The sequence below is a fragment of the Ruditapes philippinarum genome, unplaced genomic scaffold (genome assembly GCF_026571515.1).
Source record: "Ruditapes philippinarum isolate M1 unplaced genomic scaffold, ASM2657151v2 ctg3609_1_1_1_1, whole genome shotgun sequence".
Taxonomy (NCBI): Eukaryota; Metazoa; Mollusca; class Bivalvia; order Venerida; family Veneridae; genus Ruditapes; species Ruditapes philippinarum.
In genome coordinates this window covers 17,083-34,625 of record NW_026859554.1, presented here as the reverse complement: position 1 = coordinate 34,625, position 17,543 = coordinate 17,083, and the positions used below count along the sequence as shown (strand labels likewise).

The window sequence follows — 17,543 nt, the reverse complement described above, 5'->3', positions numbered from 1 at the left end:
TGAATGTGTGCTACATCCACCAAGCCCCCTAGCACCGGCTTGAGCGGTACTCAATTCTCAATACTTAATAGTGCTGGCATCAATGATCCCGAAGGACCAGAAAAATATAACAACACTGAAGTGAAATACGGGGCAACGTTTTACAGCTGCCACACAGCACTTGACACCTGCTGTTCTGAAGTATAAAAGTCTGGAAACAAAGTGATCCCTCGGAAGCATTAATCACAACAAAATTACAAGAGAATTGCAGACTCGGTTTGACTGAGTCTGTACATGAGGGATAATGAATTTGTGCTACATCCCTCACGCCCCCTAGCACCGGCTTGAGCGGAACTCAATTCTCAACACTTAATAGTGCTGGCATCAATTATTATAACACCCACTTTCGGTTCTTCTATGTTCAATAGGGAAAATGCAGGTCGTGTTAGAAGCCATTGTAACTCAATATTTAGTAAGATCTCCTTTTTGCTTTCAGCTTTTAATTTACCATTTTTTTGATTCCATATATGAGATATCTGTTTAATTTTAATATTTTCAGGCAATAGTTTTGTTCGTGACTTGTTCATTAAGACAAATCGTCTAAGTGTGTGTAATTCGACACTTTTTTAATAAGGTCTTTCAAGGCAGTTATATACAATTTAGGATTGCTTGACTTGAGAATATGCCATTCGGCAATACAATTGCGCATACAATTTAATTAGTGTCTGTGCTAAAAATATTATTCTTTTCAAAGTCCCGGATATCTTTTTAAAACAATATATTACTTTTATAAATGAATTGAAGTATAATGGTTTCTTGTGAAAACGAATTTAATTTGAAAGATAAATTTTCTAAAGAAGAACATTAACATAGAAAATAATAATTCTGTCTTTCCCATTAGTAAATATTAAATTATATATTAAATATTTTTCGATTGCGTTCCAGTTCTGTAAGCGAGAGTGTTTAACTTTGTATGTTAGTAAATAATTATAACGATTGGAAGAATAGTTGTCAATAAAACTCTTGTACTTTCACTCTTTAATCATTTGTTTCTTTCTTTGCCTAATCCTCCAAAATATTTTTTTCTCCATTTATTATGTTCTTTCATATATGAATTACAAACATTCCAGTTAACATACTGTTGTTACATGTATTCAACATAATATATTCCATTTTAATAATTATTCAATTCTAAAACAGTAATGTAAACACACACAAAAACGCACGCACACATACATGCAGACACATACACACACGCACGCACACACGCACACGCACGCACACACACACACACACGCGCGCGCGCACGCACACACACACACACACACAAACACGCATATACACATACATACACAAGCACTCTTGCATGCTCTGTCATGCTCAAAATTATTTTCTCCCTTTTTAGCTCACCAGAGCCGAAGGCTCAGGGTGAGCTATTAGTATCAAAGGGGGATGCTCCGGCGTCCGTCGTCCGTCGTCATGCGTCAACAATCATCTTCTTCTCTGAAACAACTGGGCAGATTTACTTCAAATTTGGTCTGTAGCATCCTTGTGACAGTCACACTTGAATGTGCTCATGTCATTCCAATTGGCCCCTTTTAGGGGTCAGCAGAGCTAAAAATAGAAAAACCTTTAAACATCTTCTTCTACAGAACTAATTGATGGATGATCACCAAACTTTGTCTGCAGCATTCTTGGGTACTCTTTTATCAATTTTGTTCATATTAATTTGATTGGCCCCTATTAGGGGTTTCTAGGGCTAAAAATAGAAAAACCTTTAAACATCTTCTTCTACAGAACTACTTGATGGATGATCACCAAACTTTGTCTGTAGCATTCTTGGGTAGTCTTTTATCAAGTTTGCTAATATTAATTTGATTGGCCCCTTTTAGGGGCCGCTAAAGCTAAAAATAGAAAAACCTTTAAACGTCTATTTCTACAGAACTAATTGATGGATGATCACCAAACTTTGTCTGTAGCATTCTTAGGTAGTCTTTTATCAAGTTTGCTAATAGTATTTTGATTGGCCCCTTTTAGGGGTCTTTAGGGCTAAAAATAGAAAAATCTTTAAACATCTTCTCCTACAGAACTAATTGATGGATGATCACCAAATTTTGTCGACAGCGTTCTCGGGTAATCTTTTATCAAGTTTGCTCACATTAATTTGATTGGCCCCTTTTAGGGGCCGCTTAAGCTAAAAATAGAAAAAACCTTTAAACATCTCCTACTTCAGAACCAATTGATGGATGATCACCAAACTTTGTCTGTAGCATTCGTGGGTACTCTTTTATCAAGTTTGCTTATATTAATTTGATTAGCCCCTTGTAGGGGCCACTAAAGCTAAAAATAAAAAAAACCCTCGAACATCATTTCGTTCTGAACTAATTGAAAGATGATCACCAAACTTTGTAGCATTTTAAGTAGTCTTTTATCAAGTTTGCTCATATTAATTTGATAAGCGCCGTTTAAGCTTAAGCTTAAATGCCCCAGGTCATGAGAATGCCACTTGCCATGTTCGATGAAATTGTGCAGAGACTGACACCAGCCCTTACCAAGGGGAACACCAACTGGCGAGCACCCCTTGATCCAGGCCTGAAGGTTGCCCTCACCCTGAGGCACCTTGCTTCTGGCGACAAGTACCGTGAGATGCAGTATGGCTGGAGGGTCCCTCACAACACCATCAGTCTGGTGTTGCGCGAAGTGTGTGCGGCCATCGTCGAGTAGTTCCGTGACGAGCTGCTCGCGCCACCACAGACTGATGCAGAGTGGCGTCAGCTTGCACCTCCACTGTGACTCCTGCCTTGGGCTTCTTGGCGGCCTCCACTGGCACTGGGCTGCCTTCATCTGCTGCCTTCGCCCTCGGCTTCTTGCTCGCACGCTGCTTCTTCCTCAAGTTATTGTTTAAACATATTCTATGCTTAAGTTTAATATGAGAATATATTGACATTCCAACACTGAAAAGCAGTTGTTTCTGGTGAGCGACTCAGGGCCATCATGGCCCTCTTGTTTTGTATAGTGATTAAAACAAGTCTTATTAGTTTTCTTTATAGATATGTTTTTGTTTGCATTATTTTACTCTTGATTTACTCGACAGTTCTTATGTTACAGAAGATATTCCATTTTGTATTATGCGCTTCCAATTTATCTTTAGATAATGCAATTAGTTCTTCTATTTGTATTCTACTGTATAACATTTTTATAAATATTTCAAAACTTGGTGTATATTTTTGATATTTTGAAAAAAATCTTAAAAATGTAATATTTCATTAGAATGAGAATGAAATTAATTATATTACTATACAGATTATGCTTTAAGTTCTCCAAAGAATAATATTTCTTTCGAAAGATTAAATATAATTCCAATTAAGTTTAGCCACTCAAAAATCTTATATTCAACAGATAGAGACGTTTATTGTTTAAACATATTCTATGCTTAAGTTTAATATGAGAATATATTGACATTCCAACACTGAAAAGCAGTTGTTTCTGGTGAGCGACTCAGGGCCATCATGGCCCTCTTGTTTTGTATAGTGATTAAAACAAGTCTTATTAGTTTTCTTTATAGATATGTTTTTGTTTGCATTATTTTACTCTTGATTTACTCGACAGTTCTTATGTTACAGAAGATATTCCATTTTGTATTATGCGCTTCCAATTTATCTTTAGATAATGCAATTAGTTCTTCTATTTGTATTCTACTGTATAACATTTTTATAAATATTTCCAAACTTGGTGTATATTTTTGATATTTTGAAAAAAATCTTAAAAATGTAATATTTCATTAGAATGAGAATGAAATTAATTATGTTACTATACAGATTATGCTTTAAGTTCTCCAAAGAATAATATTTCTTTCGAAAGATTAAATATAATTACAATTAAGTTTAGCCACTCAAAAATCTTATATTCAACAGATAGAGACTTTATTCTTTGAGTCCATGCAAGATTAGAAAAAAGGATGTTTTGATAAAAAATGATAGATTTCACTGTGCTTATAACGGCATTTTAAACTACTTTGGTTTGGCGAATCATAACGAGCAATGGTAATTGTAATGGCTAGATATTGTTTCAAAATAAATTGTTAAATTGTGGTTCTCATTACCAAGAAACCTCAGCGAAATCAGGTACACACATATTGGAATGATACTTTAAACGCTTTTGTTCAATTACGTAAAACAAATTTTCTATATACTGATAAACTGTTAGAATATCCATTCTTTTATAACCTTAATATATTGATTGGTAAAGAAGTATACTTTTAAAGTCATGGTTTTATGTAGGTGTTCAGTGTATAGGTAATATGGTTAAAACGAATAGGGTTTTATATCAGGTCCATGAAACAATAAAATCTATAATGTGACTGCTAATTCCTGCACTTTCAGTGCATATGCCACGCAATAGTTAAATATCTGAAAATAACTGGTTGCTCTATCAGTGGTTTAAAAAATGCCTCAAGACCTTTTATTCCACCAATGCTATCTCTCATTTTGAAAAATAAAAACGGTTCACAACCAATGCAGAATATATTAAAATTTTATAACTATATACATGTTTGTAAACTTAAATGGGAACAAAAAACTAAATGCTAAATTTAAGATAAAGAATGGACCAATTTTTATCTCACCATACCTAAACTGCTGGGTGAATTTTCCTCAAATTTGGTCTCTAGCATCATTGTGACAGTTACACTAAAATTTGCTCATGTCATTTCAATTGGCCCCTTTAAGGGGTCAACACAGCTAAAAATAGAAAAAAATCCTTTAAATACCTTCTTCTACTAAATGATGGATGATCACCACATTTGGTCTGTAGTATACTAAGGAAGCTTTTTATCAAATTTGCTCATGCTAGTTTGTTTTGACCCTTTAAGGGGCCGCAAACGATGAAAAAGGGAAAACAACTTTTAACGTCTTCTTCTACTGAAATAATGGGTGGATTACCACCATACTTTGTCTGTAGCATTCTTGGGTGGCCTTTTATCAAGTTTGGTCATAATAAGTTGATTGGCCCCTTTTCGGGGTTGCTTATAGCTAAAAATAGAAATACCTTAAAACATTTTTTCTACTGAAACAATTGATGGATGATCAACAAACTTTGTCTGTAGCATTCTTAGATGGTTTGTTTTCAAATTTGTTCAAATAAATTTGATTGGCCCCTTTTAGGGGATTCTAGAGTTATAAGTAGAAAAAAACCTTTAAAGTCTCTCTCTCTCTCTCCCCCCCTCTCTCTCTCTCTCTCTCTCTCTCTCTCCCCCTCTCCCCCTCTCTCTCCCCCTCTCTCTCTCTCTCTCTCCCTCTCTAAGCGAAAATTACCGGTCATGGCATTTCTCTCTCTCTCTCTCTGTCTGTCTGTCTGTCTGTCTGTCTGTCTGTCTCTCTCTCTCTCTAAGCTAAAATACCGGCCATGGCATTTCTTCAATTATTGTTTAATAATGAAAGGGAAACAAGTCATGTTGGAATATTTTTCATCAAGTGTTCAAGTTATGCAATTGTTCTAAGCTGGGAGAAAGGCTTGATGTCATGAGCTGTTTTTCTAAGATCTTGCAATTTGATTTGAGGTCATGTGCCTTGTATGTTAACAGTTAACATATCTGTACATTGTCTTTCATTTGACATTTTCAAATAGAACCTCACTAGACACTACTACACTATGGCAAAGTTCAATTGGATAGAACAAAATATATTTCTGGAACTATTAGTGTTCACAAATGCAATGGTAAAAATGAATTCATCTTCTATCATTCTATTAATCTTTCTGCAGTGTCATTTGTAGGTCAATGTAGAGAATTTTCCCCAGGAAATAAAATTAGGCCTTAAGAAAGATTACAACTTTTGTTGAATTTGATCTGAACTTGGAGAAAGCACATTTCAATACATTTTGTGACACACCATTGAACCTGCTGTTTCATGTGCACTGGGATATTGTCACATTTTGTTTAACATATAAATGATTGATTTTCACTGAGACTTATTTTCAGTATCTGTGGTATTATATGAGAATATAATAATAATATATTGAATAGCCTGATCCATGGACCTGTGAGTTTCCCATTAGCCTGAACTGGTATTCTCCAGCTGCATAAATCTGATCTCAATTATTTGTTTAGTTGTTTTTATTTCATTAAGTAATATTAAAATAATTTTTCAATAAAGAAACACTCGAACTAGTAAGTTAAATGTTAATAACATTGAATTTATTTCATAAATGTAGTTATGGCTAAAATTATTTTTTCATTTTATTTTACTTTAATATAGTCTTTTATAACTTAGCATTTTACATTAAGGAACAAAACTTAAGTTTAAGTGAACTCATGTCAACTTTAGCAGTTTTCCTAATGTAATTTGTCATTTTTTATTCTTTGTGCTATTTCAGTATCAGTTTCAATTATTTCTATTCAGAATCACATTTTGCAAACTTGGTCATCACTTGTTCAAAGTAATTTTGCACTGTTTCATACAATATCACTTTTCCACCCTGTATGTAAAGTTGTTTTATTAAAAGAGTTATCTTGTTCACTGAATACATTTCATCAAAAAACCTTTTCTTATCTATGTAGTTAAATGTACAATTTTTCCTTTTTCTATTAGGGAGCAAAATAATTCAACCTGAAACGTTGACTTTCTGGTCGAGTTGACTAGTATACTTATATTATCTTAAATAGATATTTAACGGTAGTGTCATCCTGACAAACAGTATACATGTATATCTAAATACTGAGATTATGTAATTATCTAATTTTTAAGATAAATAAAAGAAAGAAAGATCGCAATTCCGAAAGACAGTCATAAGCAAATTTTATCACAAATTAATGGATTGATGATCACCAAACTTGGTCTGTAGCATTCTTAAATGTATTTATTATCAAGTTTGCTCAAATTAATCTTATTTGCCCCACTTAATGGGCCGCATTAGCTGAAAATGGAAAGAATCAATTAGCGTGAGTTGATATGCTTAACTTATCAGATGAACAGTAACAATAAACTCGGGACATTTGTGAAATGATCCCATAATTTTTACTATAAAGAAAAAAACCCAAAACAATCAGTGTCAGGAAACATTTTAACTAGAGAGGCAAGTTGACGTTGAACTGGACTTGTCTTTCTACAAGTTTATTTGAAAATTTATTACCTAATCACTGAAAAACAGTTGTTACTGGTGAGCAATTCAGGGTGTTCATGACCCTCTTGTTTTCACTTACATTTGACACAACTAAATACACCAATTTACAATGGTTTCAATAGATTTGAATACTTGGTAAAGGTTACAAACCAACTTGAATATAAGATACATTATAAAGATAATATCAGTTGCAGTTTTTGGAATAATAATGTTGAAAGCTTAGAACAGTTGTTTCCGATATGATTTATTGTCTTTTCCAAAAATTCTCATTTGCATTTAACAAAAATACATGTTCTTTCAGGTATATAAAATGCAGATTATGGAAAAAATCCTTTGTTTTTGTTTGTAAAGAAGTACATATATTATTGTAAAATGAATTTTAAAAAACCTTTGAGTTTGGTAAACATTATATTAAGTACCAATACCAAATCGAAAGAAAAACAAACACCAATTAACAAGGTAGATGATTTTGGAAAGCATTAGGAGAATTTGAAATATATTCCATTTCATGATTAGTTTGTGGGTGTGGACATAGTATTGTGAATTCGATATTTTTAAATTCAAAAGCACTACAACAATTTCTATTCATTACAGGGATAGACTATAGGGCTATAAAACAATATATATATATATATATATATATATATATATATATATAGAAAAGTTTATAGAAATTTTGCAAAGGTTTCTTATTTTTGTTTGAAAGAAGCATGTGTAGTGTATGTGCTTTGTATGTTTGTATGTATTTATCTATGTCTATAAAATAAAGGGTGTTACCTTTAAAACACACACACACACACATCCGCACGCGCACACGCACCTACGCAACACAATATTTACACAATTATGAAATAATATTCATAGCACATTTCATATTGTGGATCAGTAAAGCACTTGAATGTTTTTTGTTACATTGTATGTTCGTAAACTATATTTTGGCAGTGTATATATAAAGATTATGAATTCAAACACATAAAAGAAAAAAAAACAACAACACCCCTCCCCCACAAAAGAAAAACAAACAAAAAAAACCCAAAAAACTTTGTATATTATTATAATATTAAGACTAGCCTGAATATTAGAAAAATATTGCAAACCTTAAGACCTCTCTGTCAACTAGAATAGTGTTTTTGAAACTAACGTCCGTTTAAACTGTGCGGTTTAATTTCAAAATTAATATGTTTTCAGAACAAGAATTTTCACTTTTAAAGCATGAGTGTGTTTAAATAATACTATGTAGTCAGTATCTCTACTGGTATCCAAAGTACTGTTGTACTCCTAAGAGCCCAAAAGGATATTTTCCTTCATTAATCTACATGGAATGCATGAATAAATAACATAAAATATACATTTTTGTAATAAAATTTTACGAGAAAACATTAAAACATATGGTTTCTGTCCATACAAATCGTTTTTGGCAGTAATTGAATATAGTATAGAATAATATTTATACTTTTATTTCCAAACAGTATATTATTCTTTCTGTTAAACCAGTTTTTTTGTTCCTAGATTCTATGGACAATATCCCTTTGTGTATATATCTGAAGGAACAACACCCTTACAAGGCACCTATTGTTTATGTAAAACCAGCTTCTAATATGGCGTTAAATAAAAACTGTACTTATGTTGACCAGATGGGGCTAGTAACAACTTCCTACATTAAAGAATGGAAACATGTAAGAAACAATTTGATCACTTTCTTTCTTGTTAATACCGATATCTGTTTCTAATTCTCGACAAAAAATATATTTTGTTTCTTTTTAACCTCAATTAAGTACACTGTTCGAAGATTATGTGACTTATTGAAAGTACATTTGCTATACACGGTTTGAACTGGTGAAATATAACTTTTACAGTATTGTTGTGAATCTAGAGATCAGATGATTGTTAAATTATATTTAACTTTAAACATAAATTTCAGCCAAACTCTGACCTTGTGGGATTATTACAAGACTTAATGGTAACGTTTGAGAAGATACCACCGCTGTGTAAAACACCGGCCACCGTAAATATCTTACATCAAAATGTTGAAGGTAATAATACTTATTCCGCATTATAGTCCAGTCAGTGGTGCCAAAAAAAATTGGTCAACCTATAACAAATTGCAAAAGTTTTGTTTTAACATTATTTATTTACATTAATATTTTGTTAATCATCAGTAAAAAGATGCATACATATAATATTGGCAAAATCAGTAAAAAGTGGGTCAAGTAAGTGCACTGTTAAAAGCGTAATGCATTGTTATTTTTAACAATCGAGAAGAGTATATCTAATTGATATGAAAGCAATGCTTTTGAATTTGATTATTTTATACAAAATAATGTTTTCATAGATATTCTTTTCATTATAATTTCTTTAAGCCAGTTCTATTTAATTTCCTTTATTTTCTACTATTTAAAGAAAACATATATATATGAGTTAAGTACCCCATCCACTTTTGTAAAAATGTATTTCTTTTACTTTTTAAAGGTTAATGAAAAATTCACAAAGTAGTATTGACCAAGTAAAATAAATTGTTTGATATCATACAAATTTTTAATACAAAAACATCAAGAAGCAATGTCATTAGTTGCACTTCTTATAAATAATAACATGAACTTTGTGCAGACTAAGTATTATTTTCAACACAATGAATTCCTAAACGTACTATCAAATTAAAACAAAACAGTTTAGAAACAATGACAGGAAAAACTTATAAAAATACAATTTTAAATATAACTACACTATTTTTGATAGACATTATGGTCATTATGATTCCTTTTTATGCTAGCAAATTTTGTTAACTATTGAAAAACTTACCCCACCCTCTTTTGTTAAAAAGAAAAAAAAAGAAGATTTTTTTTCCAAGAAACATATACAATATGTTATTAAGTATGTAAAATTAAAGGTTTGGTGTAAAAAAAACAAAAACATAAAATGAAATGCCATTTGTTGCACTGCACCTATTTATAGTAATTATTACATTCAACACATGATATACCAATAAAAGAAAATATGACATGAAAAATTCAGAAAGTTGATGTAATTGGATAATTTCCAATAATTTTAAGTTGAAACTTATTGTACCAAAATTTAATATCAACATTTATCGGATTAAAACAACGATAAATTGAAGGGTATAAATAAACATCAAAAAGTAATTAATAGGTGCATTGATCCTCAGTAATAATATATTGTGTGTTGCATTTTGCATAATAGTTTCAACATTTAATATATTATTCAACCTACTTTTATATTAGAACAAATCAATTCACAAACATTGGCATGAAGAATTCATAAATTGCCTACACATGTATTCACAACATAACAACATTTATCTTTCACGGTATTATGCTTATACTATCATTTTCAATAAACAACTTGCATTAATGATTTCTGTATTGTTAAAAATCTTCAAAATCAAGGGTTGACATTATTAAAGAGTTTGAGCATGCAATACCCCTGCATTCTCCACAGCCTGCTGTACATTCGAGCCCATTTTTTCGGCACGAACAGCGATCAGAGTCGCACTGACCTTTACAGTTACATTGAATAACCATGAGAAGAAAATCAGGCGCTGGTGGTAAGCTGGTTTTAACAGGAAGGAATGTGTCATTTTCTAACTCCCAGCCCCATGCTAAAGGATTGAGTCCGTCATTTCATATCCACATTTGTGTTTGAAGACTCTCAAACTATGGTTTGCGGCTGCAGCAGACATTGATGGCAAAGAGGTGACTTGGACAACAGATGTTGAGTTTGCAACATTATTAGAAAACTTCTGATACCTAAGCTTGTCAAGTGTGGGTCCTTTTTTTCCATCAAACAGAAGGGATAAAACTATCTCTCCAGACTGATTAACAGATGACATTGAATTTGCTTTCATAAATCTCTCAGCTTCTAGTCTAAGGGTCTAACTACAAGTGAAAAGTTTCAGTGCAGAAGGCTTTGCAATACCATACACTCTTGAAGTTGTATCACAGCCAGTCATAGTATGAATAAGTGGAAGCAAATTACAAATGTCGGAACCTAAAACCGTTTTTGCTTTTTGAATATGCCATGCTTTGTTACTTTTCTGCATTTTCCTACTTCTCATAGGCACGGTTTTCATTGTGCCTGTCACATGGCACAGATGTAAAACTAGAAGATCTGTGTCTTCGCCAACAACAATAGTTGGCTTAATAACTGCCAACTGCGAAGCAGTTTTGAAAATTGTAAAAACGGCATCAGCTGTACATCTGAGACATCTTACGCCTTTTCTTGACAGATATTGTGCAAGAAGTGATATGAACGTTTGTTTGTTTTCAGGATTTTTCAAGAATGTTTCCTTTTTCCCTCTAAACGACGTAGATAGAGAAAATAATATTATGGGACAATTATTCCTTTTGTTCTACGGACATGAGAAACGTCTTTAGTTGTGGGTCCAAAGTCATAATCGTCAAATAAAACTACAGATGAATTATAGCGAGATTGAATGTAGTCGAAATACTGTTCAAAAATTGTTTCAAACGAAACGTCTTTTTTCCAGGTCACTGTTTGTAGAAGTGATCCTCCATCAATCACGTGTACCAAAACTTGACAGTCATCTGGCTCATCTTTAATCCCACAGGTACCTGTTTTCCAAATAGCATCAGATAATGAGGACCTCTGAGCTTCTCTCAATAATCCTGACCCGTCAAACAAAGAAGATTGAAGTCCACACAACCCATACTTAAATATATCTTCAACGTTGTCAACATGTCGACTAGTTCCAGTAGTAAGCCTCTGGAAACGCAGTTGTGGGTCTATTTCAATAGAATATCCGGTAACCTTTACCGAGTTTTCTTCATTCAGTGTGACAATTTGTTTTCATTCTTACTTGTATTCATTTAAAGCCTGTCCAGCCATTTCGTCTACCAAAGCAACTCCAATCTTTTCTGCCAAATCAGCGTTTACTTTTTCATCTGCAGATACACCATTAAAAGTTTCTGCAAATACTCAGATTGGGCTTCGAATGGACTGTGGACAGTCAAAAAAGATAAAAAGCATTTTACATCTTTATCATCCCTAACCATTCTTGATTTACCCTACTCCTTATGCTGTTCACTGGTTGTGTATTTTTTCCCTGTATACTGCTGCATTACAACATTCATTTCAGTAGTTGCTGGCGTTGAAAGTAACCAAAGTGCTCGCTGTCCTTCTGTCATTCCTCTGCCTCTTGTCAGTTCTCCTGGTGTTTTCAGGGACCTCATATGTACCTGTTCTATTGCAAGGTCTGTTAAAATTCCAGCCAAATATCTGTCACTTCGTCTTACAACATGCTTTCCGTCCAGAAATTGCATGTACACATCAGGGTGTGTGTTTTCTAAAGCAAGCATGTTCTGTAAATACATGTAAGCAAGTTTCAAATACAAAGTAAAGTAAGGAAGCATTTTCCTAAGCGCTGCAAGATGTCTAGTCCAACCTCCAGTTCTCTCAGCTCGTATAAACTGCTGCAGAATTGAAATCATATTCATATACTGAATCCTTAATGTGGGTGTTCTATATTGCTTCAAGTTGTCTTTTACTTTTGAAAAGGGGCCAATCAAATTGATATGAGCAAACTTAATAAAAGACTACCAAAGAATGCTACAGACAAAGTTAGGTGACCATCCATCAATTAGTTATGTAGAAGAAGATGTTTAAAGGTTTTTCTATTTTTAGCTCATTCAATTGTGACTGTCACAAGGATGCTACAGACTTAATTTGAAGTAAATCTGCTCAGTAGTTTCAGAGAAGACGATTGTTGACACATGACGACGGACGCCGAAGTATCCCCTTTTGATACTAATAGCTCACCCTGAGCCTTCGGCTCTGGTGAGCTTAAAAAGTAAATCACTTCTAGCTCCTTTTCAATCTAACAGAAAATTTTGCATTTACGTGTTTATATGTTACTACGGTCCATATTTAAACCATAACAATATAGCAATGCTCAAATGACTGAAAACGATTGTGTTCAATTTATGCCAGTCTGTCAAAGAACATAAACTTACCAAGTTATTTGAAAGTGTATATTTTGGAATTATTGTTCTAAATACAAACTATTCCAAGGCTTTATCCAGCCGTATTTTTCTCCTAAAAAGAAACATCATCATCAACAACAACATCAATAAGTTAACTGTAATTCAAAGATTACCATGATAGTTTATAATTTCCACCAAACCTCCTTTCAACATACGTAGCTAATCGCTATTGCAGAAACTTTGAGAGACTGCCCATATTCTCCTGCAAATATTGAATAAATCAATTTCAATGACGAACAATTAAGTAATTACTGCATATTTTTTTTAAAAAAAAAGTTAAAACTTTCAAGAATTACACTGTAAATGCTTTGAAAATTATTTGTTTTTAAAGATATAAAATGCTTGCAATGTTGCGGACACGCTTCCGTAGTTTTATTGTTTGAGTTGACTTTCGCCAAACATATTGAAATTTAAAAACACACTGTCTTAGTTTTTAACATTACTGTACTCCAAAGATTTTTTATAGTACTGTATCATTGAATATGACACGAATTTTATGAATAAATCAACAAGCAGGTTACAATGGACTTGGACGAATGAGTCTGTGATACTCGAGGAAAACATTATGAAACAATTCAATATTAAAGGATTGTCAGTACCGCCAGACCTTCATAGATAATAAATATATAAATATTGACTTACCAATTCAATTGTTACATCGAATGGTCTTTATTTGAATTATATTTCGGATTTTGTTGACGAAAACTTCAAAATAAAACTTTACCGGAAATTATAAATATCACCGCTACGCGCACTTTTATATGACGTCATTCGTATTATTTTGGTGTATGACGGCCTAAACGGGCTATACAATTTATTGCTAAATTTACAAATTTTAAACAAAAATTGTAGAAAAATGCCTGCTGCAAAATTATGCAACTTTTTATAAACTTATATTACCTTATCCTCTATCGTGTAGTATAGTTTTAAAAACTTTTGCAATTTGTTCTACCCTAAAGGGTACACTGACTGGACTATTATTTCGTATTGAGAAATTTCGTTAGTATAATATAGTCAGTCGTTCTTGTAGTCTTGAATAAAATATATGTTCTGTTCTGTTCTAAAGTGATTTCACGAATGACAAGTAATTACACAAACAATAGTTCCAATTAAGAATAAGTTCTTTCAGGAAAATTCTAGCTTTAATTTTAATCTACATGGGAAGATTATTAAACTTTACAAGCTCAAATTTGTGTTTGAAGCACAGTAGTACCTCTATCGCAGCATTATAAAATTGCAATATGCGCTAATGGGAGTCAAAATAAATAAATACCAAGATGTCAAAGTACTCGATACAAAAATAATGCATAAAAACATTATAGTTCCATGTGTCGGGGATGTCAATTTTCTTTATAATAAGCCAATCGAGCCGATGTCAAATAAGTCCTGCAGTTTGATGCATGTTAACAATGCAATATGAATTACTTCATATATATTTACAAATGAGAAAAGTTCAATGTTTCCAATTGTTTGAATGGTTCATTTTTTATGTGTAGGTTCATAAGACACTTTTATTTTTCCTTTTTTTTTTCTTTAATTGAAAAGTTGAAAATATGAAATATGTCTCAAGAAAGCATGATTTGCATCAAGCCAAATCGAGCCGACGGCAAATGAGTCTCTCGTATTTATGTCGGAGAAGACTACGCTTCATGTCAAACAACAACGACATAGTTCTTAAATAAAAAATAATAAAAAAAACATCACACAGCTATTTCAAGTGAAACAATTTATCTGGTGCATTTTTCAAAGGTACATACTGTTCTGCAGCGAGAAATAGCTATCCTGACAACGGTAGCGGCCTGGGAAGACAACCACAAGAAGAAAATAGCAACAACATAGCGATGGATGACGCTGGGCAAGTAGTTGGTCGCCGTAAATAGAGATAAAATATTCTCTAGAGCCTGTCAAAGATGATGACTGATGTATAATCAAATACTGTATTATGTCTGGGAGAGATCTCGTGTAGAATGGAAGGAAAACTTTTGTAAATAAATTGACATAGTGATTTTACAAAACAAAATGATATTTAGAATTAAAGACATTAAAGACACTCCACTCAACATAACTGGACTAGAAATAATTTTATTAGATTAATATTCCATTTGATGTTGACTGAGCGAAATGTTTTTTTAATTTCCTAACTCCGTTTTTTTATTCAGAATAAATATTCCAATTGTGAAAAAAATGACACACAAATTGAAATACGTTTCAACTCTTTGCTGAGAAAGGCATAAAATACGATTTGCAGTTTATTTCTGAGTATATTTCCTATATATCTTTTGTATATCTTTCTGTTTTTATTGTCCCAGTCGATGTTTGTAAGAAATCTAGTTTTATTCTTTCTAAGCTTTTGGACCAACTGGAGTTCCTTAAGGTCTACGTTTTCAATTTTGTTCTAAATTATGATTTATTGTGATTATAAATGCATGCATTTTACCTACCTTTATTAACTACGTCAAAAGAACAATTGATAGAAAGACAAGAACATTGTTCCAAGTACTGTAGTATTTGACCTTTGCAACTTAATTACACGATAGCGTTGTAAAATTAAACATTTTCACTACTATATTTGTAAAACAGAACTAACAACTATTTACTCCAATCATTCACAATTTATAAAAAGTACCTAGTCTGACGCTGTGAAGTGTTGATCAACTATGACAGCGATTCTGTTTTATATATGTTTTACATATAACGTCACATGAGTGCTTATTCCGGAAATATAAAATCAGTTCAATTAAAACAAACGCTTTCATAAGCTTTCGACGTTTAGTCTTCTTCAGAAAAAATTGACGTTTATAAAATGAATAACAAATGAAATAAAATTCTGAATGTAAAGACAGTGCCCGTTCTTATCTTGTATTGTTGAATCACCTCGTCCCGGCAGTCGGGCCTTGGAGTTACTAAAGATGCGTCTGCTGCTACTATTTTAACTTTCAATTTCCTGAATTGAATTTCAATGATTACTTCCTCTTTGAAAATAGTTACGCCAACATTCGGTGTTTTTTCGAAGATCACACTTTACCAGGTCTTTCCTGAAGAATCTTGCCCCTCAGGTCACTGGACATATGTATCTAGTTATCATTGGTCCATGGACACTGTCTCAGTGTCTCTTGAAGAAATGAAACTTAGGTACACATGTCCAGTGGCCTGTGGGACAAGATTCTTCAGGAAGCACTTTCAATAGGAATCCGCCATGCTGACAAGAATCTTATGTTTTAAATTGATTTATATAGAAAATGGACGAGCCACAGTATAACAGTTTTACTTAGTTAAAAACCTCTAAATAAAATACTGTTTTTGCCCTCCTCATACCAACTACATTACAAATTCATACCACATGCATTTCATAAACACGAGGTAAAATGGTGCGATACCGAAGAATGGCGGATTTTAGACTGTTTAGACGCGTCAGAGTAAGTATATTTTATAATAATGTTAGTCATTGACAATCAAAATTGCAATTTTTGTGTGGAGGATGTAGGGCTCCTTTGACATCATAGTAGTTAAGGTGTAATTGTAAGGTAAACTGGCAGAAATGAAAATGTTGCAGGCTCGGTTTGATTGAGCCTGTTCATAAACGGTTCTCTCAAGTGCAAGTTACCGTCCACGCCCCCTAGCACTTGCTTAAGCATAATTCAACATTTAAACACGAACATGGTGAATTTTTGAATTTAGAAACATCCACAGAGGTGTTCATACGACCTTCATGGCACCTTCAATGTGACATAGTAGTATCATTCCATGAAAAGCGGTGTATGGCCCCAAGTAAAATAACGCGTGTGTACAATGGGCGGAACTAAACAAAATGATATTTTGAAAGGGGAATCTGGGGTTATGAAACATGCAAATCACAGACAAGACGTCAAAAGACAAATTTTAAAAGCAGGCAACATATCCTAAGTGTGATTATACATTGTTCAAGTAGTAATACTGGAACCGCCCAAGTTGAAAAAGGCTAAATAAAAGAAACTTGAAATACCACATTACATGTATGTAACACATCAATAATGTGTGTTGAACGATCTTAAGGATCGAAAATAAAACATCTTTCAATTGATTAAATGTACGAGGAGATTTTTTACAGCCAATCTTGGCCATGTATATGGTTTTCTCTCTTAATGTCTACCTGACTTGTGGAATTTCTGGGTGAAATTTCCGTCCCTACCAAATATCATACTACATTTTTCAAATACATATGGGCTTAAGAATACACTCAGGCAAGATCTTTCACAACCTTGGAAAACATACAGTAGGCCAATACGCACTGTCATGTGTGTCTAACGAATCCTTCGTTAAATTGGGCATGCCACACACATTCCACAATCTTCAGTATGAAACTGTGTCTAGAGCTATTTTTTCCAGATACACGCGCACCACAACTATTTTACTGATAAAAAAATACATGTCGATTTAGATAGTCTTCTA

At 32.9% G+C, this 17,543-nt stretch overlaps 1 protein-coding gene across 1 annotated transcript in view; it reads left to right on the top strand.

The window, feature by feature from the left end:
* Positions 1–15,828, top strand: part of LOC132756951 (uncharacterized) — a 40,669-nt gene extending 24,841 nt beyond the window's left edge. The window contains exons 9-11 of the mRNA XM_060748097.1: positions 8,608–8,774; positions 9,020–9,131; positions 14,865–15,828. Of these exons, the coding sequence (XP_060604080.1) occupies positions 8,608–8,774; positions 9,020–9,131; positions 14,865–14,995 (410 nt within the window). The 3' untranslated portion in view covers positions 14,996–15,828. The remainder of the gene's footprint in view (positions 1–8,607; positions 8,775–9,019; positions 9,132–14,864) is intronic.
* The last annotated feature ends 1,715 nt before the right edge of the window (positions 15,829–17,543 follow it).